The following is a 27,455-nucleotide window of genomic DNA, read 5'->3' on the forward strand; positions in this document are numbered from 1 at the left end:
GCGTTACTATGTTGAGGTGTGCATTTTACTTTTTACACGCCCCTTTCTCTGACGCAGAAGTAGGATAGACTCTGCGCGCTTTAGTTCAATCGGTCTAGACTGCCCCTGACTTGGTTTAGTGACTTTTGACCAACAATGCGGACTAAGCCAGAAAAGTCTGATTTTTTTCTTTTGCGCACCGGGTTGGCGGTGAGAGGACTGGGGACTGACAGCAGCAGTGCGCCCATGGATCAGGCTACGACCGGTGCTTTCTTTGCATCTTAGTGGAAAAGCATTTGAAGAGGACACCGGAACGGTTTGGCTCCCGTGAAAGAGGAGACTTTTTAGGCTTTCCATGTTGGATTTACGCAGAAATTTGTAGTGTTACAGCTGGAGTTTAAACGAGACAGTTTGTGGTATTTGTAACTTTAGTAGTGTGAGAAAACTCTTGGATAAACACCTACATAACGGAGTCACTTTTTGGAGACGTTGGATGTGATTTTACGCACGAGATTCTCCCAACAAATGACAGCACCTAAGTGGTTTGTTGCTTTCACACTCCATCCCCTCAGCTCCCTTTATCGCACTGATACACCTTATCAGCCCCCTAACCAGGTTAGACGAGGGGAGTGAAAGCCTCTCTGTCTCTTTCCGTGCGCCAGCGTGCGGCCCCGGGCCACCTGGCCGAGGATGTGGGGAGGAGGTTTTCCGATGTCTGTCACCGTGATTGTAACTCTGCTCCTGGTCATTATCGACGTGAAGGCCAGCGGCGAGTTTTGCCACGGCTGGCACGACTCCCAGGGCGTGTGGAAAGAGGGATTCCAGTGTCCGGAGAAGATAGATGGAGAGGACGCGATCATCTGCTGCGGGAAATGTGAACTGCGCTACTGCTGCTCCAGCACGGACGCACGGCTGGACCAGGGGAGCTGCGACAACGACCGACAGACGCAAGAGCCCGGGACAGACAACAAGGAGAACAAGGACTCCGGTGCAGGTATAAACCTATGAATTAACATGCAAACACAAATAATGTCATCAGTGGTTACTATCTTAAAGCAAAAGTTTGAAACGCAAATAAAAACAGAAGGGCGCTCAAAGATATGAGGAATTAAAATGCCTATGTAAAGAGCAAATATTTAGGTTTTATGTAAATACTTGGTGGTTCTGGTGGCCTGGGTGTTTGGGAGGTCCCTCCTGAGTGTCTGACATTCAACAAGCTCAAGTTATCCTCATCCGCTTTACTATGATTTATGTATGAGGTAGTCTGCAAGACATGGAGGAAGCAACTGAAGTTAAATAAATAACTTCCTGCACTTATTCAAGTACTTCATAAATTTATATGATTCTAAATGGGATTGAATAAAAGTGAACTGAAAGGTCGTCTTACATGAAAATTATCATTTGGGTGAGTTGATATAATAAATTTCAGCCCATTTCGAGGCTTCAGTTTCTACTCATAAACCCATCCGGCCTCCAGTATCTCCCCGTAAAAGGTTCATCTGCTGCCTGTCCCGGCTGGCAACGACAGCTGCACAGGAGACAGCAGACTCCTCCAAAAACCAGTTAACTGCACTCACAAATGGCAAACTGTGCTGTGCTGCACTTTATAAATAGCTGTGTTTGTTCTGGTCTGTAACAGTGCAGAGGGCTGGGCTCAGATCGCTCTGTCCCCACGGGGATCAAGTTTGGACTTGACCGGATCTTGGACAGTGGTTCAGGCGGACAGAGGCGCTGACAGCTCAGCTCATATAAAAAACACTCAAAGTGCCTTATGTATCATTTCCTATCAGACTCACTTTCCCATCGCAGACCTCCTTAATGAACCCCCCCCTTGTTGTAGTCTCTCTGGTGTCTCTGGGCTTTGAAGGGATTCACACTCAGAGCCGCTTCAAACACTATCCTACACATACATTAAATTTAGTCAAGAGAGGCTCCAAACGAACCCAGAGGCAAAGTATAACCTATACTTTCCATCTTAGTGGTGGATTACATGACAATACACACTGCTACCCCACTCCATTTATCTTTGCTTACATTCCCATAAGGTAATCTACCATTAAGCCTCTTGAAGCTGCATCATACACTGAATAACTGCACCAGGGCAAATATTAGACAGCAGACAAACAGTGCAACACTGACTGATTTCATGTTTCCCAGGAGGATATGCCCTCTTTTGGACCTCAGCTATAATCTGTCATTTGCTAATACTATCATGCCTTATCACCGCAGGAAGCGGTGTATACATTTCATTCAGTGGCCTCTAGCCAAAATAAGTTAAAGAAAAGCAGACTTTTTCCTCACTTAGAATAAAGGAAGTTTGTTTTTTTTAAATGCAGGACCCAGTTTGTGCATTTCATTCATTTTTCTTAAGCTTTCAGCCTATTAATCATCCAACAAAGATACACACTGTGATGTCAGTGAGTAACAGGCAGGAAATTATTAATGTGCTTCAACATGAAGAAACATATGGTTTTTAGGAACAGGAGAATGCCCGTGGGGATCGCTGAGGGAGATGAGGGAGAGTCCAGCCAGCCAGCCACAAAGACTTTGCCCAAAACAAGAGCTTAGGAGAGGGGGCTGCTGTTACTGCAGCATGGCTGCCACAGCTCAACTACAGCAACAGGTGTTGAAGAGTGACAGGGAACAATAGGAGTGATTCTTTCCAAAAGGAGACAACCAGAAATTTTGTCTTTTGAAAATCAGGAATATAACAGACAAGTCATAATTTGACAGAGCTGGGATATATTTTCAGTCCCTGAACTTTGTGTAATGCTTATTTCCTCCATCACTGATTTACAGCACAGCTATTTGGAAAGCAGCTCTCCAGTGAAGTAACACAAGTAGAAAGTTTTTGCAGTTTGGTAATCCCCATCAGCCATGCAGGAAAAGGGAGTGGAAGCAAAGATGTTAAGGTCAAGACTATGTAAGTGCAGGAAAAGAGGGCAGTGAAATGCTCCCTGGGACATTTTCTGTTCTTGTAACTTATATGTAGTACTGTAACAGTCGTATCCAAAGAGTTCCTGTTAAAACCTGTTTATTGGAAGGTGTGTAGCTGTGAGGTACATTAGCTTCTGAAGTTGACACCACCTCTTGACAAAGGGAAATGGGTCAAGGTCCTGCCTTTATTCATATCACTGTGTCTCAGCCTCCTCTGCCCCTGGCCTATGTCTTTTGTCACCTAGACTTAATGCCTCAGCCAAATGAATGACCTCCAGCTCTCCCAACATGTTTCATGTAGTAATCCTTTTAATACCCGGCTTCATTTGATGAGCATTCTCAAAAGTTTCTCAAGGCCGTGGATGTATTTCAAAGAGCCCAGAGACAAAAGGAAACTAGAGCCACTTGCCACCTCTCTTTGGCATACAGTTACAGGCTGTAACACATGGGCATATTCAAAGCGGAAAATAACTACACCCTGTGGGAACAATAAAACACAGTAAATCATTTATAATGTAACATGGTCATTATTGTTTGTAAGGTGTTTGTGGGAGCATGCATGGGAATTTACAGCTGCGGAAAACACCTCAGCAGTGACCTCATGTTGCTTGTCACCCCACTGCTGCCAGCAGTGCTCTTTCTGTGCCTTCGTTTATGGGCCAAAACGTACAATTAGAACAGAATCTGCTATTTCCATAGAAAAGTTTTTGTTGATCTTGTTTCAAAGTTGTTGTTGGAGTTTCTCCTGAACTCATAACAAATTTGAAGACCTGAAACCAAGATCCTCATGCATAAAAATGCCAGGACATTTACCTTTTTAATAACGCCTCAACTGTGTGTTGAAACCATATGACTCTTTAATTGGTGAAGTTGTGAGTTTTGCACCAGTGTATTGTTTCAAGTATGATTTGCAGTTTTAGATACAAAGAAAGGAAAAGTCAGAACAGGAATGGCTTTACTCCTTTTGATTTAAAGGCTGAATAACCTCCCATTCAGCACCATTAAATCAGCCCACTTTAATGCCTTTCTTTAAGCAAAAGCCAAGTACTGTAGTTCAACTTGAGTAACTTATTTTCAAAGGCTTGGTCATAAATAGCTGTAGAAAAAGAAGGGTCACAAATATCTGCTGGCAGCCTGCCTTAAGAATGTCACCCATGCAAACACACACACTGAGGGGTGGAGGGTCGAGGAGGCTGAGCAGCGGTGGGGACACGGCAGGGAGGCAAGGATTAAAACAGATCAAAACAAAGTTAATAACTGCTAATGAGAGCCTGAGACTCCCCAGGGACCCAACTCCAGTGTACTTTCATTCTTCGTCTCTAATCCAAACACTTTTCTCTGCTCAAACTTTTGTTTCACTGTCTTACTCAATCTGTGACTGAGGACATGAAGGTTTAGAAGTGACACAAAACCAGGCTTTTTAACTGTCAAAGCTAACGTGTGTTTTTCCTCCTCTGTTGCAGTGCCCATCTATGTGCCCTTCCTGATCGTTGGCTCAGTGTTTGTAGCTTTCATCCTGGTGGGCTCTGTGGTGGCTGTTTGCTGTTGCCGCTGCCTCCGTCCCAAACAGGAACTGTCTTCTGGAGGTGCAACCGGAGGTGGGGCCAGTGGTGGTCGCCTCTTGGAAACCATCCCCATGATGTCAAGCGTGGGCACATCCAGAGGCTCGTCATCACGCCAGTCCAGCACAGCCACATCATCCAGCTCCTCTGCCCCCCCAGCTGCCCCCCGCCCTGCCCCCCCTCCTCTCATGCGGGCTCAGGCCTCCTGCTGCCTGCCCCCTGATGCCAGCGTCTTTGTCAACATGCCCACCAACTTCTCTGTACTCAACTGCCAGCAAGCCACCCAAATCATGCCTCACCAGGGACAGTTCTTACATCCGCAGTACATTGGCTATGCCCACCCCGTGTCCCCCACCCCAACCTTCCTTGACCCAACCCAGGGAGGATACAGACCCCTGCAGTCCCCCTGCCCTCCTCCCACTGGTGGATCCAGTATTACCAGTGACCAGAAATACCCTCCAGTGACTGTGTGAGGGGCCAGCATGCAGACCACTCGGCCACTTTGTTGTGAAAACTAAGTTGTGAAGTTAAACCTGTGAGAGCTGCCCCAGAGACCTTTTGGGGAAGCTGCCAGAGTGGAAAAAGAAACGCAGGGAGTCAGACTCACATGAAGGACTCATAAAGCCTTGCTGGCAGCAGAGCCTGCCCTGCTATTGTGTGTGGTGTGTATCTGTTTAGTGTGTCATATGATCTCTTGACAAGTTGGAATGAGCTAAGCTCAGCCTGTAATGGGGTAAGATGGATGCATAAACAATCTTCTGTCTTGATACAAAGACAAAACTGCATATTGGTGGTTTATAGGGCTCAGATGGGTAATCCTGCACATTTCAGTGCAGCCTGCAGTCCAATAAAGACTGTGCAAGTGTTTGTGTTTGTAACTATGTGTATGTGAGAGTGAGGAAAAAGATTTGTTGGCTTATATGTGCAGGAATGAGTGATGACTGGATGATTTATTGCAGTGAACTGTATGCAAAGTGGATATTCAAGCAAAAAAAAAAAAAAAAGACCACATGCTGTGTTTATGCCATGTGCACATCTGCACTTGTAAATGGTTGTGAATGGTTTATACAATACAACTTTGTATACAATACAAATCTGTTTGAAGTATGTGGAAAGAAAGTATGAGATAAAATGTTTGTACTGTATATGTGGGAGTATGTGTGTGAAGAGTGGAGGGATGTGGACGTTATGAGTAACTGTATGTTAGCTGTGTGTAATGGGAAATGCAGGTGGTGTGATGTGAAAGGCAGTCGCAATCTCCCTGTAGACCATTTAAACTCTAATGAAGTGAACACAGGACATAGACTGTGACGCTCCACCCTACTATACAACTCCCTCCCTTGCCACCCAAAAAGAAGAAAAAAAAGAAAAAACAGAAAAAAATACTGACCCAACTGCCATAAGCGGAAACACACACAACCAGAAAATGAAAATATTCATGCGAGGCCGGGAGTTAATGTACCTACAAAGTGCGAGTGTGTGACAGAGAGGGAGTGAGAGGCCGTTTTTGAAGATTAGAGTTAATTATACAGCAAAAACTCTGCCAACTGCCCCTTCACTTCAGTGTGAGGTGTGTGCATATGTGTGTATTTAACACTCCCACAGTTCAGCGCATTAACTGAGGGCAAACTCTGCTCCAGGGCAGCTTTGAATCATTATTTTCCACTTAAGAAAGGAACAGAAATGGCCTTTCTGAAAAATGAGTAAAAGTTGAATATTTTTTTAGCTGTTCTTTGTGCTGTTGTGCAGCGAGAGTGTGTGTGTGTGTGTGTGTGTGTGTGTAGGGGGGGGGTCTGTAACGGGACTGGTAACTCAGTAACATGCAACTTCAGGAATGTGCTGCTCCACTGAGCATGCAGCCTGAGATGTCTCATAGTACTGAAACCGGCGTGTCTGTGTACCTCATCTGTACCCCAAGCACAATGTCTGTTAAAGGAAGAAGGCAGCTTGTGTTTGACCAGGAAAGAATATCTGTAAAACCATGGTGAAAATTTGGTCCAGTGTTTGCTTCCTCTAAAATACAGGGACCTGCTGCAGGAGTGAAGTTTTCATATAAACAATGAAAAATAAACAATTTTTAAAACAGAAATTATTGCATTTGTGACTGTCTTTTGAGTTTTTACCACCCTCAACTGTCCTAAATATACACAGAGAAATGTACTTGCGATTTAAACAGTGAAATCATATTTTGTGTGAGTAATCTGTGAAGTGAATGGATTTGTGCACAGAAGTCACATTCTCAATCCCCTTGAAATACACATACTTAAGCCATTAGAAACACTAATTACACACTTTCTCAGACAGCTCTACCACCCACAGTGGACAGAACAAATACCTGTCACATCACCTGACTCACACAGGAGGAACGATACACCACAACAATGCAGTTTTAAACCTCCGACGACATCTTCTAATCCTATGGAGATGCAGTTTGGCAGGCTTCTCCACAAACTGAGCTAATGTGGAAAGCGGTATGGGCCATTGGGGAGCCACTGGGGAGGAGTTTAAAAGCAGAAATGGTTCCCTGGCTCCTGGTAGGCCGCCGACCAATGGATTCTCCATACTGGAGCAGCTGTAGTCAGTTTGGCCTGGGATGTGTCCAGGAAGGTGGGTGGGAAAGGGATGTCTAGTTGGAGGAAAACTCAAGGGGATGGGGGCTGTACTAATCTGCTAATGGTCTGTCTATACTGACTGTCTTAAGTGGGAGCGTGGGAGAAGACTGAATCTGTTAATATATGAAATATTAAGCATCTTATGTATAAAACATTACTTGTAAAATTTTATGTCAAGCTTTTCCTCACTTCAGCCAGTGTTTCTTGGAAACAAACCTTGCTTGCGTGCAGGATAAGACTTGTGTTACAGTAAAAAGACAGAGACATTTGGTCAGGCCATGGATTGATTAGATTTAATGATTAGGACTTGGATGGACAACCCCTTCTCCCACCCATTCAATCTTGCATTCCTGGACCAGAGTGTCCTCAACAGAGAGCACGAGACAATGGACTCTACATTCAGACAAATCCCAGAGCCAGAAAAAACACATGATCCAGGCGAGTGTCTCAATCAAATCCCTTCTGTTTAGATGCCTATTAGCTCTAATTCAAGTAAAATATTCCCTCTATGAGATTATCTCCACGTATGAGTACAAAAACAGGCATTAATGAAAAGAGTAAAGAAATTATAAACACATACACATGTCCACTTTAATAAAAATTAAAAAAGGAAAATAAAAGGTTCCAACAGAAATGAAGGAGGAAGCTCTAATGCCAGGCTTGCTGTTGCTGCTTCAACCTCAGCTGATGATGCTTGACAGGCGGCATCAGCGATCACAGGAGCGGTCGGAATTAAAAACAGGAAATACAAATGGAAACAGAGTGGTTTTTAAAACTGGCCGAGAGATGTGCAGCAGAGGAGGGAGGTGGAGGCTGCAGAGCGGCTGAGAGATGGACAGATAGAAGAAATGAAGAGCTGGAAGAGAGATAAGCAGGAAGGAGGAGGAGAGGAAGAGGCTGCTCCTGTGTGTGGAAGGTGTTCCCAGTGGGGTGGGAGAGGCTGCTGGGTGGTGGTCCATTTGGGGTTAGGGTTCTGCCTCAGTGACATCTCTGTGGTGTTTGGCAGTGAGGCTTGATGCTGCAATGGGGCTCAGGGCTCCAGCGGTCCTCAGTCAATGCTTCCCTCCCTCCATTTTTAAGGAATTCATGTGTGCCAGTGTGTGTTTATTTTGACGACCCCTCCCCTCCGTCATGTGATGACAGATTAGCTAAACCCACCTCACGAGAGGGAGATGAGAGGGAACCGTGGACGCTAACAGACGCACACAGGCACACGCAGACTCACACACACATGCACACAAACACAGGAGCGCCAATGCGTGCTGACATACATGCACAGGCAGATACAGACGCACTGGAATGCCACACGCAAACACACACGCACACACACTGACACACACTTGCATGAACCAAACCCAGTCTGTGGGGTATACAGATATGAGAAGCAGTCTCTGAGTTTGACTTGTCAGGTCTGTGCGTGGATATGATTGCTCATGCCTGTGCAGCTTGTGTGAGAGTTATAACAATGTTTATTCCGTATAGTTAGCCTGGTCCCTTCTCTCAGATCAGTCCTCCATGCTCCGGTGACGGCCTCCACGCCTAACCGTGACCCCCAGTCCACAGCGAGGGGTCAGGTCATAGTTCTAGTTAAGGCCACAGCAGGGGTCTGTCACCCGGCGTGAGGGTGTCACATAAGTCTGTCTTCGCTGTCACCTTGACAACCGTTGCTACGAAGAGCCAAAGTCTTGGGCAGGAGTAGGGCTAGAGGCTGGGGCGTTGGCGGGTGGTGTCGTAGGAGCGCACTACCTGGGATTGAGACACCACGCCGTGCTCCTCCTGAGAGAAGGCATAGCCATCTGAAGAGACAGAGAGAGGAGGATGAGTGAATAAATCTAAAAAAACATATCTACTGTTAGTATTTAATAATGCTGTGTGCGCTCACTGTTTGTCAACTGTAGTATGTTGCTTCAGTTTTTGTGTTTAAGTTACTGAAACAGCTGATAATAATGATAAAGAATGTTCAGAAGGGTCAATAGCACTAGAGCTTCTTACTGCTGATGCTCTTCATCATTCTATAAAGAGCATCCTTTGTTAACGAAATAAAAAAAAAAAACTCACAAGAACAAATTAACTGTGAAGACCTGTGGAAAAAGTCACGGGGACAACAGACTTTTAGCCTCATTTATTCCAAGAGTAATATCTCAGCTTAATAGGTTGTTGTAGTCAGTGGGCATTTGGGAAATACACGGACTAGGGGATGTGCAGTACTTTATCTTGTCATGTACAGTTATTGATGAGCACTTCACAACGACTATTTTCCTTGTTTTTGTTTGTATGATGTGCTTGTCATGTCCCTGTATGGTTTGTGCAGTACCACAAATTTCCACTTAGATTAAAAATGACAGTTACCCAAGTCTAACTATTAATTTAAGAAAGCTACACAGTACAATTAGGAGTCATAGCAAAGTAGTTCTTAGCCTTAAGTTATTGAACAATAACTGCTTTAATGTAATATACATGTATGTTTGGAAAGGGCACTCACGTGACACAGTCTGCTGCACCGAATTTGAGCGTCCTACACTTGAAGGTGTTTTCCTAAAGACTCTTGTCAGCAGATGGGCTCGTTCGTTTAGACTGTGAGGAAAGAAACATATACCTTACATGACCACTCAAGAAAAGGAAACTAAACAGACTTGTCACTACCACATGTCCAGCTACTAGTGCACTACTCTGAATGTTAGGTTTGACACCTTTTTCCTGCCTGCATAAATCTACAAAGTTAAAAAAAAAAAAAAACAACACTAACGGATATTGACAAAAAGGATGAGCACATATTCATATTGAACAATGAACCAACTAAACCTCATTCGAGACCATATATTTGGTAATTGGGTTGATGTTAACTGTTCCTAACTGAACATTAAGTCGTAAAGTGGCTGCAGAGTAACAGGACATCTACAGTAAACTATTCCTCACCCCCCCTTTCTCCTCCCCTACTTTCCTCTCCTCTCCTTTCCTCTTCTCCCCCTCTTTCCAAGAAGAAGACTGGATCCTCTGTTCTGAGACCACACGCCGTCACGGCTCCTCTCCTCCGTGACCAAAAATAACTAAGCTCTTTCCAGATATTGGACACAAATGCATGCATGCACACAAATGCATGGACATACACGCACACTTGTTCAGTTCTCTCCTGTCTCATCAGTATCATTGCAGCCACTACAGTCATTAGCTCGAAGTGTAGGATGAAACTGTCAGGACCCCAGAATTTTGATTTCTATGACAGGATGTTGCATTTTGGCCATTTTTATTTCGAAGAATACATTTTCTACATTTAATCATCATTAGAGCATTAAAATCACCCAAGAGGGGCTTCCCTGGTGCTGACACACTAGTTTTGATATGATGATCAACAGAGTGTTGGGGACTACAGCCAGCTTTCCCAAGGCTAAAATTTGGAGCAAAGTGTTGGGAAATTCTTATTACTGTATGTGACCGTTGAGAACTTTCACTAGTGTGTTTATCAAGGAAAAAGAAAAAACCAAGAGGCTCTGAAGTTTGCAGAGGGAGACTCTGGCCAAAGAAAATGATGTCTGTTAGATAGATGACAGCGCTGAGTGAATGATAAAAGACTAAATGATGACCAGAGAAATAAATGAAAGGCTGATGGATCAGTACCACTGATGTTGGCCTTCTTATGAATTCACAAAAGCCCAATGATGTGATCTGTTTGAACTCTTCCCTGGAGATTCTTTTGCGCTCTACTTTTCCACCACTTTCCCATGCCTACCCCAAAATCTGCTGAGGTACTACAAACACAGATGTACTCTTTTCCATTTTGCTTCACTGCCTCATTGCCCACCGCTACCTAACGCCTCTTATTCTAAACTGAGGAGGTTCAAAGATTAGGTCCTGCTTGTTTAACATTAAAAAAGGAGGATCAGTCCAGGACAGGGCAAAGCGAAGGGATCATTAAGACCCAAGTGGCTACACACACACTTCCTCTCCTAGAGTAAACACACCTCAGAAATCACCTGTTCCTGTCAAGAGCCAAACTGCTCTGAAAAAACTGCTCATTTCAGTGACTGACATCTGACTTAACATTAAGACAAGTTGTGAAAGATTTACATTCCTAAGACAGTAACTACCACTTTCTCAAACAATTCATGTCTAACACGACTCTAGTGACACAACACATTAGGCTAAATCACAGCAGTGGGAACTATGAGACAAATCCAGTAAACACACCAGGTCTGTACAGCAGTTCAAAGTGATCCACCTACAGAGCAATCCAAAGATGGAAGAATAAAAAAATTACATCAGGAGATTAACCTAATGTGAGGATGACATTTGGGTCAAAGGTGATTTAGAGAAACAGAGAGAGGGTCACTCCAAAGCAGCTTGTACAGGTCATGTGAGGTCAGAGTTCACACAGTAGGACAGTTCAAACCCAGAATCTACCTCTTTGAGCAGCTTTGGCTCTATGGAACCTCAGCCTTGGCTTCAGTGCTGTGGACAGTGCCACTGGGAAGTTAAAAATACCACTTTTTCACATTCACTCAATATAACTGATAGTCAAACAATACACAACATCAATAAAATACATGTATAAGGAGTATTAAATCAAATTTCAACAGACTGTTGCTAATAAACAAAAGAAACCTCATCTGCTCTAGTGATATTTCATGAAGGTCATACCTGCGGCCACTGGCATCCCTAAGTACAGCTGCCCCTGGGTCAACAGCTCGTGCCTCCAGCTCCTGCACCTCCTCTAGCAGAGACTTCCTCACAGTGCGGCGTGTGCTGCAAAGTGGAATAAGCTCATCAGGCCCGTAAAGGAAAGTCTGAGTGTTTTAGTTTGCAGACATATATGATTCATAATATAGTCTGTGCAAGTGTTGACACAGACTCAATATGGGTTATGTAAACTTTTCGGTTTAAGTAAAATAGTCGCTGTATGAAGTACTTATGTATTTATATTAAATCTGTTCTACTTACGCGGTCCAAGCAACATCTTTGAGTAAACACGCAGTAGGCACCAGGACCAGGCCCAACCAGAAGTGCCAGCACTGCATCACCCTGCCAGCCTGCAATGACAGCACACAGGCTCCTTTTATTTGGCCATATATTAATTCAAATAGAGTATTAAGTCATTTTTCTTAGCAATGAGCACAGAAAGAACATGTGGCATAAGCAAAGAGCAATGTGACACAAACCACATTGAAAGTTTAAAAGGAGTTCACAGCAAAGAGAAGGTTACATACCCCTAAAGTCAGCCAAACATACAGTATTTAACAGCTTTCTCACACCACAAACTGAATTTAACACAGTATTCCCATAAGTGAAATGCAATACTCCTCTGATAAAAATGTAGTGACTAAACTAATCCCCCCTACCTGTCTCTGTAGTCCAGCTGCAGCCAGGCTCATTGACCTTTGCCCCATACCCTTGGTGAGTCTCCAGGGATTAATCACATATCTAACCACTGTCTCAGTTTGTCAGTCTGCATTTCGCCTCATCTCTCACTCCCACACATCTTTTTCTCCAGTGGCTCACTCCAATCTCACTCTTTCACAACATCCTTTCATTATTAGGCTGCATCTTCTGCTTGCCCTTGCTTGTTACTGTAAAGCCATCCATTTTCTGTTAATTATCCTCCCTTTGGTTATCTGCATGAGCTAGCTCTGTGGTATTTCTCAAGCCTTTGTCTCTAGGCGTGAACATTTAAGTCAACAGCAACAAAAACTTCATCCCAGATCCAAAGCTCTACTAATTTACCAGTCCATATAATGCGTTTCCTGTGTCCTCTATTTGGAACCAGAGATATAGATAATTTAGGTCCCACAGGAAGAGGCAGTTGGGAAAAATGAACAGGAAAACTATTAGCAGATATCCACTGCAGCAGCTGGAATCACAACCGGAGTACAGACGATGCAATTGGACCCACTAACGCTGTCTATGACAAACACCTACACACCCGACACATAAAAGACACAGTGTCCATTTCTACATTGACATATGTCACATGGCACAGATACAGAGCATGGAAGGAGACATGGTAAATGGTTTTGTCTGCTTTATTATATCCATAGACATAGACTGTTGGTCGCCACCTTTTCATGATCAAGGAATACAAATTACATGTCAGTGAGCCCAAAATACATTAAGCCAGTTATTCTGTACAAAGATATATAGACTTTTTCCATTCTCCGTCTCCCCTGGACAGATGGAAATATAGATAGATGGAGTAGGGGAAATAAGAGAGGTAACAGGGTAGTTAGGGGGGATGATGGAGGGTTGGGGGTGGTGGTTGTGTGTCTCTGACCATTCCCCAGTTAGACTGAGCAGCTGCAGAGATATTTGACCGCATTCCTGATTTCTGACACAAATTGAATTAATGGGCTGAGGGGAGTCAAAACTGCCCTGGTCCCTTTTCCTCCCAACTCACTCAGTGGGGTACCTCACATCACCCCTCTTATCCCTAAACTCCAAAATGAGTCTCTCAATCAAGGGGTCCCACTCACCCCCAACAGACCCTCATCACTACCGACAGCAGCCCACCCTCTTGAGTCAACACCTCCACAGAGGGCAGTAAAAGACCGGGGCTCGGGTGACACGCAGCAGGTGCAGGAAGCCTGGTGAGAGGGGCTGGTGGGGTATAAATCTCCCCTGGGGATCGAGCAGTGCCGACGTGGAACACCCAAGGAGGTGAGTCAAATAGGCGCCATGTAGTGGCAACCAAGAAGGGAGGGGCAAGGGGTGGAAGTTGCAAAAAAGAGATGTAGATGGAAGGGGCTATTTTAACCCTCCTCAGCCTCTGTTCTTCAAATGAGTGACACATGTTTATAGAGAGGAAACTTGCCTGGCCTAGCATGTCTGGGGCAATTGGGATGGTGGGCCAGATGGCTGAGTAGACTGCAAAAAAGACCATCCAGAGAGCCATGCTTCCCCAAACCGCCAGGTGGGAAAACTGCAATAGAGAGAAAGATGAGAAAAAATGAGAAGAAAATGCAGGATGGAGAATAAGGGTGAAAAAAGACCGGCAGCATGAGGTCAAATAGCTTACATACATCTCATCCCAATATAGACAACCTTTCCCTCCCTCCTTCCCCTGTCTTCGTCCCTCTGTGATCTGCTGTAAGAGGACACTGTGTGAATTCCACTGGGACCCTGCTTCATTACTGCCAGGCTGTTGTGTAGACAGCTGAAGGGACAAAGGTGTCAGCGCCCCTCTGTCCATCCAGACAATCTCTCACTCAATAGTGTGAGTATCAAGTCAGTATCATACTCACAGTATGAGCCAAACAATGTCACAGTCACAGCCAAAAGGTACAGTCATAATCATCAAGTCCAAATCCACCTCTGTAGACATTCTCCAGAGGTAGATTCAGATTTCCAGCAATGTAAGATGGAACTGATCTTGGATTTCTGTCTTTTCTTAAGAAATATTCACCTGCACAAAATCATTAGTTTCGGTTGCCTGTCATAAGAGATGATAATCATGATACTTCTAATTCATTTTAACAATTTTCTGTGCATTGTGTTATCAGTATGGATCTCCTTTTAATGTTCAGTATTATTTTAGATTACAGCTCACATATTAGATCATAATTAGGACTAAATATACAGTGCTATATTTTGTTATAATGGGGTACCTGTACAGAATGCACATTGTAGGTGAACTGGAACAACATGCAACTTTTAGAGAACAACAATGTGTGTGTTTTCAAACAAAGGCATACTTATTTGAATATTAAATGAGTTGGAATATAGCTTTCTATTATTGTATTTTATTATTGTATTTTGATAGGCACAGCAATATGAGCGACAAAGCTGGAAGTTTGGAAAACATGGTGTAAAGTCTTTTGTAACATAATTTTGATACAAAACTACCATATGTGTCACCACTAAAATTCTCCATATCTCACTAATTTTTATATGTAAAAGTCTATGCATACATACTATAGAGGCACATACTTATAGAAAAGTATTCATTTGTAATTAAGCCTTAAATTATGGGCTGTGATCTAAAGAATAACCTGATTTTCATCTTGGTTCTTGGCTCTCCTCGAGAGTAAGATGCAACCCATTGCTGAATTAAAAGAAACATGATTAAAATCTCGACATAGGCATTTTTTCTTAGTGATCATTAGAATTATGACTAAGAAGTAATGGAAAAAATATGAAGTCACAAGTGAGCTGGGTTGGAAACTGAGGTGCAATCAACAGGCTCTTCTGCATTTGGAGAAACCTCAAACCTTCGCCACATGATCAAGGTAGGCCACGTCTTTCCCATGCCTCCCCTCACTATGAAGTATTTACACCAAGTAATATGAAAACCTCACACTGCAGTCCTCACAGAGTGGGACCCCCCCCCCCCTCTTTATTTGTCAATGGTTGAGTAAAATGCAGCCCATATGGTGTGGCATATTAGAGTGTGTTAATGTTCCTACCCTGGTCCAAGCGGTGGTCTCCATTCCAGCTTTCAGACATACTGTAACGACCACATACTACACAAATGCACACACAGAGACACACATATACAAGAGGGAGAAAATAAAAAAAAAGGAAAAAAAAGGAAAAAGAGACTGGATTAGTTCACTGGCAACTGTGGAGATAATAAACATTAATGTTATACTGTAAAATTAGCAATGTCTGTAAAAAATACTCAGAACCCCCACGTGCCCCTGCGGTCAACACAACAAATAAACGCTAGAGAAATACACATGGGACTGTAGGGAGTAAAATGATAGCAAGTGTGTGAGATGGAGACGCGAATAGAAAGAAAAGATGGATTAGTGTGGAGAGGAGACAGACTGGCTAGACGAGACTAGATTGACTGGAGACCCGTAACAGCCCAGAGGAAGCAGCACAGTCCTGGTGTGTACACAAATACTGTGTATATGCAGGAAATACACATATCTGCATGCCAAAAGACACAGAAATAAAAAAGACACACATACTCATACTAAACACAAGAACGATGCTTACTGTGTAGACCATATTTCCAGCAAACAGGTAGTCATTTCCCTGACCGTTACTGAAGGGAGAGTCTGTGGGGAGCACACAAATACTTCATGACAAAATCAAAACCTCCAGAATCTTTTTGCATGGTAGCATAATTTCTCATGAACTTACCATGCTCTAACATTTTAAGTGGGAACCAGAAGAGAATAATTGAATGAATCAGTGCGTTGATACAGTGACCCCAAAACACCTGAAGAAGAAACAGAAAGAACAGGAAGAGATGGAGAGAAAAGAGCAGAAAACAAGTCAGTGCAATGTAATGCCAAAACATATACTGCGTGGCCCCGCACTCCCACAGACATAAAACATACAAAAACAGCAATTCCTCAAAGTAACACACAACTTCTACTGTGCTCTTGCCATTAAAGTTGCTCTCCTGCGCACACACACATACACACACTAAAATGCATGTACAGTTACAGTAGGTTCGGTTGCTGGTGTACACACTAAAATGAAAGACTTCCTTATTCTGGCCCTATGAATCTCATTACGGGTTGCCGTGGAAACATCCCAGTCTCTGTGCCACTCTTATTTACTTGCTGGCGTACCAAACAAACAGCAGGCATCACTCGTCAATCCCACAGACAACCCGCAAGGCATGGCAAGTCAAATCCAGAGCAGAAATGTTACGGATTTAGCTTCGGTTTCAGTCACAGCTCATGGTGTGTCCACGTACCTTGGTGTTGAAACCTTCTGCATTCTGGGTGATTCTATAAAGCTGAGGAAAACGAAGCATGTTCTGCTGGCTGCAGGGTCGGTCAAATATCCCCAGTGTGAATGGAGGCAGTGCAGTAAATATCTAGATAGTACATGCAGAAGTTAAAGTCAGTAAAACACTTTACCATAAAGTGCACTTTGACTTGCACAGCTGGATAAGTGTCCACGCAAGACTGATAACATTTAAAGGATTTCCTACTGATAACATTTAAAGGATGCCTGAAGGCATCCAAAGTCAGACATAGAGGCACATAGCAGATGCCAAAATAAATAGAAAAACACACATGCATAGAAATATCTCTGGCATGCAAAGAGAGTAGTGATAAGAAGACAAAGTGAAGTTAAGATTGACTGAGAGATAGTTAGACAGAGTGACAGCACTTAACATCGACTAAGTAAAAAAAAGAGGAAAGGGGGTGAGACTGTGGGCGAGAACGAAGAAAAATGTATAGAAGTGAGACAGAGACATTTTCAGAGGGAGTCAGGGTGGATACTCACCACGTTGTAGAGGCCTATACACCAGCGCTCAAAGAGGATCTGGCCAGAGAATCCATTCACAAAGGCAAACCAGAGCTGGAACATAAAGAGAGGGATGAGAGGGGATGAGAGGAACAATAGCAGAGGTAAAACTGCCTTAGGGAGGTAGTCACAGTCAAACAGCACATGGTAATCGCCAAATTTGTGCTTGTGCTCCTAAAACTGACAAAAGGAACTTCAAGAGAATATATAGGTTGTATGTGAAGGCTTTTGTACATGATTAGTACACGAGGAAATCAAACATCTTGCTGCCTGTTAGACTATATCCATACCTACCACAATTTACATGACTTCATGAAAAAACGATTTTATTCCGTAAAATGCGAAGACAGAAAATGCTGCTCTGCAACACAGCTTTCTGATTTTTCACAGGCGAATGGGAACCTCTTTTTAGCCTTTTTATCCAAATGCTGTGACAAAAAAGCAGGAGTGTTTTACAAACATGCCAGAGGTAAAAATACTGAAAAAGTGACATCAAAATTGAAAATCTTTTTAAACGAATTTCCCACTGTACCTCCATTCAGCTTTGGCCCTCAGTTTTAAATGGATTCCAAACATACCTCTGAAACCACAATCTGACTTTACAGGAGTTAATTTACCAAAACAGTGTGTCTAAATATGACTCTGGCCTCGGGGAAACATTCATTAACGCCCTCATAGACACATGGAAAACAGGCTGATCTGAGAGCAGATAGGGAAAATGTTTGGGGCCCCTGGTGTTGTGGCATTCCCAGAGCATACAGTGAAACATACAGCCCCAGGGTGAGGTCAGATACACAAAAACACACGTACCCATCCCCCATATTCTGTCTCCAATAAGTGGACAGAGACCGTCTCTAACCTTTGGCCTAGAGCACCCCGCAGGAAGCCAATCATGTGAGATAATCACAGAAACACACTCGTATATATACATGCACAAGCACAGAGTGACTGGCGTTAGAGGGACAGTGGGCTACAGGCGGTGGCTCCCGTGAGGACCTGCACCTGCTGGCATCCTTAATGTCAGACAGGGGGTAAAGTGGGGGTGGAGCACAGCTGACAAATACCCCTCATAACAGACAGGCCAAGGCTGCAGTGTGCCCTTTCATCACACACACACAAATCTGCTGACCCTTGGAGCCAAGGTCTCATCACTGCTGATCTAAACACACTTTTTTCAGTGCATGTGTATGTGTGTGTGTGTGTGTGTGTGTGTGTGTATGCAAAAGAGACAGAAAGCAGACACCAGAAGGGCACCTCGTCCATCACTGTCAGCCGTGTCGACAAACAGCTGCAAAATGTCTCTGTTAATGTAAGTGTGTGTGTGTGTGTGTGTGTGTGTGTGTGTGTGTAAAAATGGGGTGTGGTGCCAAAGCTCCTACCTCTATGATGTAGAGGACCACATTCTTATAGAAACAGTAGAGGATGCACTTGGTGACACGGTTGTAGCTCCATGCCCCATGGACAAGCAGCAGCTTCTCTAGGTAGGAAAACTATTAATAAAAAGACAAAGGGACATGAAAGAAAGACATTAATATAATTAAATAAATGAAATGTTACAAGAGGAAAGAAAGAAATACACACAACAACCTCAGGGTTATGAACCTTTTTGGGAGAAAAGAAAGTTCAAGCAGAGGCAGAGCTGGGGACAGATTTTATTGAGTATTGAAAAATGCCTGTACCGCTTTAATACCAAAGTTGAATATGTAGGGCTTTTATAAATCTTTATTAATGATATTAATTAACAGAGAACTTTAAGTCACAGTAATTAGTTTTACTGTCATTTAGCAAAACTGTTTTGAGTGTAAAAAATGCTAAATAAAGTAAAGATTTGCACTGTGCAATGTGTAATGTAATGTAATGTAATTTTCACTTTGTAACAATGGAAATGTTGATAAAAGTATTTTTTTATAACTCAGTAATAGAGCTAAGGTAATTGGTATGGCACATTTCAGAGCAATACCCAGCATTACCAAGAGAACACTCACTAGAGATAAGTTGTGTAGATGCTCAAAGGCTTAGAGATAAGCAATGCAAACAGTGAAAGTGACTGAATGCAAATGTGTGAGACAGAAAATGCAAGATTGATAAGACAAGATAGAAGTCAGACAATCAGAGCCCTTTGGTTACATTTATTCCGGTTTCCACTTCCACAAAGATATTATCTAATCAGCTTGGTTTTTACAGAGAAAGAGAGATAAATATGTGCTGAGAAAAAATGTTTTTTCCTTTCGTCTTTATTATGTTAATTATGTGTTCCACTGATCCCCTGACCTCTAATGGGGTTCCTGACCCCCAGCTTAGAGCCACTGATGACGATTAATGGGAATGAGTCCTGGCTGACAATTTTATGGACTATTATATTTTTTAAATGTTTCACGATAACAATAGTGTAACAGATTAGAATTTGATGTAACTGTGTGAAAAGAAAACATCCCTGTTTCATTTCATGCAAATGTATATAAAGCGTTTCCCCTTTTTAAGGCTCATTTTAGGGATACAAAAACTATAACGTGGTGAGTAACAACAGTGAAATGATAATGTGATACTGAAATGATCTCTTTTTCCAGTTGTTGCCCTCTAGGGAGTTCAAAGGTCAGTGAGCAGGTAAAGATTCAATGTCTTGCCTACAGACATTTAAGCAGAACGGACACTTGCTGACAAGAGGACTTCGACCAGACATGTATCCATTATCTAGGCATGTAAAGACTGTGACATGTTTATTTGTATGACCCTAATCCTGCATCAATCAGTGACCGTGCTATGTCTGCACCCCACCTGTGCAATGGAGTAATCAGAGGAGTTAGTGGCCTGCATGCCCTCGTTGCCACTGATCCCCACTCCGACATGAGCCGTCTGGATCATACCCACGTCGTTCGCCCCGTCGCCTATCGCCAGTGTGATGGCCTTCACGTGTTTTTTCACCATGTCCACAATTTCTGACTTCTGCAGTGGAGACACTCTGCAGGCAACAAAGAGGAGATGTTCAGTTGATATTAAGTGTAAACAGCTGTCTATACTGCGAGGAAGGAAAGGACAAAGAATACTGTGCACTGCAAAAAAGGAGTGTCTAAAAACAAGAGAAAAAACACTAAATCTGAGGAAAAAGGTACTCCAAACAAGTGAATTATCAGTCCATGCAGAAAGATAATTTCACTTGACAAGATTTCTTGAATTAAGAAATAAGCATGTCTACAGATGTATAGTAAGTATATAAGATAAACTGTTAAACACTTCAAAATCTAAGTTTTTTTATCTGGGTAAGAACTGAATAATTTGCAGTGTGGGAACAAGAGAAAGTGAGAAATATTAACGAGAGAAGGAAAGAGAAATCCCAGTGATTAGAAAGAAAAGAGGGAAAAAAGTGAGAAAATAACAGTGGAAAACAGTCAAAAGGGGAAACAGAAGAGATGGATAAGGAACTGGCGCACACATACACACACACACACACACACACACACAAACACTGCAGGGCTCCGTTTCCTGCTCTTCAGTGGTATTAGGAAACAATGATTCACTGTTCTGCTAATAAGACTCTGGGTAGCTTATGTTTGATGTGTTTATAGATGTGTGTGTTCGTGCAAGCCTTCATACATCTGAGTGTGCTTCAAAGTGTGTTTGGGGAGCTTCCCGTGGTACTCCACCCTCTTGACCTGTATCACTGATCCTCTTTCTATAACCGGTTCTGTCTCTTCATTGACAATGAGGAACCCAGGGAGGCTCGATTACAGACGCTTCCCTTGGGGATACGGAGTGCGGTGAGGTGTTACTGCATTCATCGAGTTACTACGGATATTTTTTTCATTTTACGGTGCCATGCGAAAGGGCTGAGAGAAAGAAAAATACACTGTAAGAGCTGGTGCAAGGACCTGTTCATCCTTAGGTTAAGATTGGGTTGACTTAGGATCTACCTCTTATTATTTTAGCTTATATAAAGGAATTGTTTTTGTAATTTCAGATAATCTACACAGCAATTGATATTTTCTTGGAGTATAGACATATCTTAAAGTACTTTCACCCATGTAATTGAGAAACTTTATCATGCTTTCCAAATTAATTTCAGTATTAGCTTTTTATGACAACACTCAAGCATCTGCTTAGTATAATAGCTATTTTAGATATGAGGGAGTGATTGTGCGTGATTGACAGCAATCTTATTAACAGCTCATGGGAGAAACATCCAAAACCACACAGTGTTTACATTCTGGACGTGGGGACCGGGCTTGAGTCGTCTTCGTCTCTATTTCCAAAACATGCTTTGTATGAGGAGGCGTGTCTACAGTACTGCCTGTCATTCACACTGCACTGATTAAATGAGTCCTGTTCTTACTACCTGAGACCTGAACAGTGAAAGAAAACATCCATAAAGGTTGAAACATAGAGGAAACCTGACACTGGGACTGAACTAACAAAGAAAGTCATATTTCCCACAGTATGACTGGGGCAAGGGTACATTTTACAGTATAAAAAGCAAAGTGATTTGTGTTTTACATGAGTCTGAACATGACATGCAGCTGTTATACTCCACTATCAGGTAGCAGGAAGTAGATTTTCAATGTGATGCTTGTCTTAGGGGTTATATCAGATTAACCTAAATCCACTTATTAAATACTAATTACTAACTATTAAAGTTAATACTTATTACATTTCTGTGATTATAATAAGCAGATTGTAGTTATTCGAGTCACATATCAGCACTCAACACTCCACTCAAAGTATGATTAATACACAAACTCCTAGAAATAAACAAAATATCTGGAACAGCTGTGTGTACACATGCGATCCCTACCATGTTCATCACTACTGATAATATTACAAAATTAAATTATGAGCAGCTGCGTGAACCATCACATGCACACAGAACACAATATGATGCTTTGATAAAGTTATAACAAAATGAAATCATGAGCAGATGTATGACTCTCTATGGCACACGCACGCACGCACGCACGCACACACACACACACACACACACACACACACACACACAGCTGGAGCCCAGAGGTCATGAGATGGTCTATCGTCTCATGTCGATCATCTCTTGTCTCCGTCAATTCACAAAGCTGGGTGGTCTGCTTAGTATTCATATGTAACCATGTGCAAAACATACAAATTTATACACATTCACAAACACACCTACCACCCCTCCACCACACGCCACAGGATATTTCCGAGGGAAAACCTCAGAGAGAATCTTGGCCTCTGTAGTTGCTGCAGAATTATGGGATCAACCCCTGCTCTTTGTTTTTCTGTTTCTGCAACCGAAGTGTGTGAGTGAGCCTGCCTCTGCATCTCAGACCTCTGACCACAAATCTCTCTTTATCTCCCGCTCTGTCCCGCTCTACCTTTTCCTCTAAACACTGCTAACAGTGTCTGGGACTGTGTAAAGTAGCGTTTGAGAGATGAAAGGCTGCCAGTGCTCTTCATGGTGGAACTGAGTAGAAAATAAGCAGCCGCTAAGTCCTCCTATAAATCAACACGCAGTGAAGTTAGGAAGCCATGCATTCAAGTGTACCCAGCTTCACACACACACACACACACACACACACACACACACACACACACACACACACACACACACTAAATTATCACACACACAGTTCTAGTCAAAATATGTCACCAATACGTTCTTAAAAGTCAAACCAATAGGTCATTACATACAGGCCTCTTTTTGGCTCTATATAATTCTGTATCCATATAAACTCATGACAAGAACCTACAAAAACAGTGCTTCTACCATGAGCTCCTTCCAGCTCATGATGAGTCACAGTAATGAGGTTGAGTTTTTTTTGGCAATAATGTTTCCTGAAACTTCCAGGCCAATGAAACTTTCTTCACCTTTAAATATAATCCTAAAAAGTTTGGAAACACTGATGCAGGAACCAGCAAGGATAAAAAGAAAAGGTTAATCCATCAGTGGAGTGCATACATCACAGACCGCATCCCTGTGTGCCCCCAGATCCATCTACAGATCTACATGAAATCAATAAATCCTACAATGTATAAATGTATTGGCTAGTTGATTCATGTGAAGTGAATCAAATTTTCTGACGCTTCAAATTTGCTGATGCTTCTGTTTCAGCCAACAACATTCACTCTACAGTCGAAGTTCTGGCTAATGTTACATCTTCCGCCCTGGATCCAGCAAACACTGGCTATTCTGCCCTTTCTGTCGCTGCTCCAGCTAGGCACTCTCATGTGCTCCAGAAAATGATACCAGTGCATGCACTGCCTCTGATGCCCTGAACCCAAGCTGTATACGCCTTCATTGCTGCAGCTACCAACTCAGCTCCTTCTACAGGCCTTGCAGGAGTCCATCGCTCCACCGAGTGTCGATGGGGTCAGACCAAGTCCCACCAACCAGACGACCCTGCTGTTTTCTGAGGCCCAAAGCATGCATAAGGTGCAAACAGAAAACTAACCTGGTTTAAAGAATTATACTGGTTAACATTTAATCAAATGAAAAATTGTTTTGCAATCAGTGTTCTTTTAGACAATTTATGGACTGGGTTCAGAGTAAAGGAAAACTAACAAATGCTTTGAATTGGAAAGATGAGTTGTGCTCTTTTTTTGTAATATTCTATATTTCCTGTCTTTGTTAAGTAAAGGAAGTCAAAGTTTTTCAAACTGATATGTAATCTAAAGAGTGGCTCTAAATGTGATTTGGCTCAATAAAGCACATTTACATTTTATGCTTTTTAAAATTTAAATAAGGGTAACTATCTGATGAAAGTCTAATCTGTTGGCATCTTCTGATCTGTGTAACGCATACTGAAGTATCTGGCCTAACCTAAGCCACGGTAGAGAGAAAGGAGAACCGGGGGGGCGGGGGGGGGGGGGTGCACATTGGGAGGGATGTAGTGAAGGATACAGGAGAGGAAGCTGGAGGCTGTTTGCAAGGCCTCTGAGAATTGAGTCCGGATATGCACGGGAGAGTCAATTACTTCCCTCCTGGTAGCACACACTCGCACAGAAACATGCATATATGCACTTACAGACAAAAGACGAGTGGAAAGTCTTTTGTTAAAACATCACAGCTGCTGCTGAGTGGAACATGACCAAAAAAGGGTACACGCAATAAACATTCTACAAACAGAGAGCACTTTGTATGAATGGAAATGTGTAATGGCAAAGCTGCCGTTTTGTGTGTGTATGTGTGTTTGTGCCCATTCCAGGGGCACCAGCGGCGAACGAGTCATGACTTTGACATTTCCATGCAGCTCAGTGTATTACATTACTCCTCAGTTCAACAGCCTTTTATCTTCCTCATTCATTTGGTGACCGTGGGCAACTGACAACCTTTACAAACACACATGCACGCAGGTATGGCTGACCGCATGCACACACATACACTGATGCTCTCAATTCATCATGCAGACAACAGGGTAGGAACCTTTCTGTGTGTTTAAGACTTCAAGGAGTTTTTTTTCCTCTGAATTCATTAAACATGTGCATACTTCTGTTAGAACTTTTCCTGTGGTTGATTCTCCTACATTTATCTTAGTTCGTTGCAGATGATGGCATATATCCCCATGACACTCAGTATTTTCCCAGCCAGAAGTTCAGGCAGGTTTTAGATATTGGACTTTTCCCAGATTTGTTTCCATGACTCCTTCCTAACTGAGCCCAAAAAGTATACTGTATTTACAGTATTTATAATACTTGTGTGTGTTCTGGGAGGATTTTCAGGGACTGAGTACTACTTTAGGTACCTTAAAGCAGTGGAACATAAGCAGTCCTACTATATAAATAAATACATAAATAAATATATATATTTTTTAAATATCAAACTGTCAAATCTGCCATTTAGGATCTGAAATCTGGAAAATTTGATGCATCTTGCTATTGGATATAACAAATGCCCTCTGAGCAGTTCAACAAATTAACATAGTTCATTGTTTTTTCATTGATAAGATAAGATAAGATAAGATAAGATAAGATACCATGGGGAAATTTCACAGTTAACAGCAGCAACAAACAACAAGCAAGTGCAGAGAGGAAGATAAGCAGAAAAAGCCACACGAGTGAAAATGAAAAATATAAAGAGAAAAATAAGAAATTTGGTATTTACAGGGTGGGGAAGCAAAATTTACAATGAACATTTAGTTGTTTTTTCTCAGCAGGCACTATGTGAATTGTTTTGAAACCAAACATATATTGATGTCATAATCATACCTAACACTATTATCCATACCTTTTCAGAGACTTTTGCCCATATGAGTAATCAGGAAAGCAAACATCAAAGAGTGTGTGATTTGCTGAATGCACTCGTCACACCAAAGGAGATTTCAAAAATAGTTGGAGTGTCCATAAAGACTGTTTATAATGTAAAGAAGAGAATGACTATGAGCAAAACTATTACGAGAAAGTCTGGAAGATATTATTAAAGAAGAATGGGAGAAGTTGTCACCCGAATATTTGAGGAACACTTGCGCAAGTTTCAGGAAGCGTGTGAAGGCAGTTATTGAGAAAGAAGGAGGACACATAGAATAAAAACATTTTCTATTATGTAAATTTTCTTGTGGCAAATAAATTCTCATGACTTTCAATAAACTAACATACACTGTCTTTCAATCCCTGCCTCAAAATATTGTAAATTTTGCTTCCCCACCCTGTATATAAATAATTAAAAATAAAAACAAAATGACTTTAAGCCTAAAATATGATGTCAAATGAAGAACTGTTTACTAAAAAGGTGCTTTAGTGCTTGTGAATTCAAAATGTGCAAGTAATTACCTTGTAGTTTGCATAAGTGTAGTATGAATTGCTGCCGTGCTTTTGTGATTGATTGCTCAAGTGTTCCCTACCGGCAGCAGATGACAGCCTTGCAGGACAATGCCAAGTCAAGGAAGGCCTGGCGGAGCTCGAAGGACAAGGCGTATTTCAGAGTCTGGCCGTCAATGATCAACGCCAGCTCATTTTCTTTCCTCAGAGAATCACCGAGCGATGAACAGTGGGCTGTCAGTGTGGCACGAGTTGCCTGCAAAAATAGAGAAAACATTTATCAACATGCTTTTACTGACAAATCTCTACTACCACAATTCTTTTCTTGTTAGCTCCTGAAGAAATACTAGTTGGCTTGCAGTAAAACCCCGATATTTAAGTCTTTCCACCATTTGCCAACAACACAAAGACCTAATCGGCACCCTCACCAATCATAACATTTCACTCTGGAAATGACTCTTTTTCTTATGTGATCTGGCAGCAGCACTTTAAAGTGACCACATTTTCAGGTTTTATGTTTTTGTGAGGATATTGTGGCCTCACAAAGTGGTGAAATACAAATCACACAGATCAAAACACATAGACTAATTTGTTGAAAGGTCAAAACCACTGGCACTAAATTGAAGACATATGCTCCTGGTTGCACAGGCTGCTTTCATCTGGAGAAAGAATTTGCTTCTGTGTACACAACACAATTAAGAAAGCCAATATAAAGTTAACAGTTCTAGACATCATCAGTCTCACATGCTGATGCTCTGAGGTCCTGGTTGGATGTTAAACCACAGCTATCAAATCTAATATCTTTTCCTCACAACACAGTACAGAATGACAAAACCACATAGCCAAAGGATAAAAGGAAACAAGATACATGAGCTAGACCAAAGTCACAGCACAGGGTAATGCGTCAGATTTGTAACAGCAAAGTGTACAGTGTGCGTGTTTGTGGGAATACGAGCTGCCTGTAGGGCAGTAGTTTGGGGCAGTTTTGATGGAGCTCTTGATAATAGAGGAACAAGGATTAATAGAGAAAATAAACAGCCCACTGAGTTGTAATAAATTCCATCTGGAGAAGCAGGCACGCTACAAGCTACCAGTCAGGCCCACACATACACCTGAAACTGCCTAAACTATGATGTCTATATCTACATTACAGTGCATCACCACGGTGTAATACCATTTGAAGGTGCATCACACATCCTCCTGGCCTCAGTTCATCACTACCTTTTAGATGCTACACATTCACTGTGATCAATCATTTTCCAATCTCCAAATTCATCAACAAGAAACAAAAAATGGTAACGAAAGAACATTCCTAGCCTTTCATAATTTCTACTCTGTTTGCTGCTCTTTTTTTTCCTCTAGAATTAATCTACGAGCTCTTTCTATAAGAAGATAAATTAAAATAATGGCTAAATAGGCAGAGGAATACTAAATATCCATATTA

At 42.3% G+C, this 27,455-nt stretch overlaps 2 protein-coding genes across 7 annotated transcripts in view; one reads left to right on the forward strand and one right to left on the reverse strand.

Annotated features, from left to right (window-relative positions):
* The first annotated feature begins 81 nt into the window (after positions 1 to 81).
* On the forward strand, positions 82 to 7,640 carry shisa2b (shisa family member 2b). The gene is made up of 2 exons (XM_030123251.1): positions 82 to 973; positions 4,380 to 7,640. The coding sequence occupies exons 1-2, from the start codon at positions 670 to 672 to the stop codon at positions 4,949 to 4,951; spliced, it is 876 nt and encodes a 291-aa protein (XP_029979111.1). The 5' UTR covers positions 82 to 669; the 3' UTR covers positions 4,952 to 7,640.
* The window catches only part of atp8a2 (ATPase phospholipid transporting 8A2), a 47,040-nt gene continuing 26,946 nt past the window's right edge, over positions 7,362 to 27,455 (reverse strand). For all 6 annotated transcript variants that reach the window (XM_030123239.1, XM_030123241.1, XM_030123240.1 and 3 more), the window contains 13 exons: positions 26,095 to 26,267; positions 20,066 to 20,249; positions 18,670 to 18,780; positions 17,270 to 17,344; positions 16,731 to 16,853; positions 16,166 to 16,244; positions 16,019 to 16,080; positions 15,481 to 15,537; positions 13,890 to 13,997; positions 12,026 to 12,114; positions 11,726 to 11,830; positions 9,573 to 9,664; positions 7,362 to 8,886 (listed from right to left, as the gene is read on the reverse strand). In XM_030123239.1, the coding sequence (XP_029979099.1) occupies positions 8,792 to 8,886; positions 9,573 to 9,664; positions 11,726 to 11,830; positions 12,026 to 12,114; positions 13,890 to 13,997; positions 15,481 to 15,537; positions 16,019 to 16,080; positions 16,166 to 16,244; positions 16,731 to 16,853; positions 17,270 to 17,344; positions 18,670 to 18,780; positions 20,066 to 20,249; positions 26,095 to 26,267 (1,353 nt within the window). In that variant the 3' untranslated portion in view covers positions 7,362 to 8,791. The remainder of the gene's footprint in view (positions 8,887 to 9,572; positions 9,665 to 11,725; positions 11,831 to 12,025; positions 12,115 to 13,889; positions 13,998 to 15,480; positions 15,538 to 16,018; positions 16,081 to 16,165; positions 16,245 to 16,730; positions 16,854 to 17,269; positions 17,345 to 18,669; positions 18,781 to 20,065; positions 20,250 to 26,094; positions 26,268 to 27,455) is intronic.

Source organism: Sphaeramia orbicularis, chromosome 20, assembly GCF_902148855.1.
Source record: "Sphaeramia orbicularis chromosome 20, fSphaOr1.1, whole genome shotgun sequence".
Taxonomy (NCBI): domain Eukaryota; kingdom Metazoa; phylum Chordata; class Actinopteri; order Kurtiformes; family Apogonidae; genus Sphaeramia; species Sphaeramia orbicularis.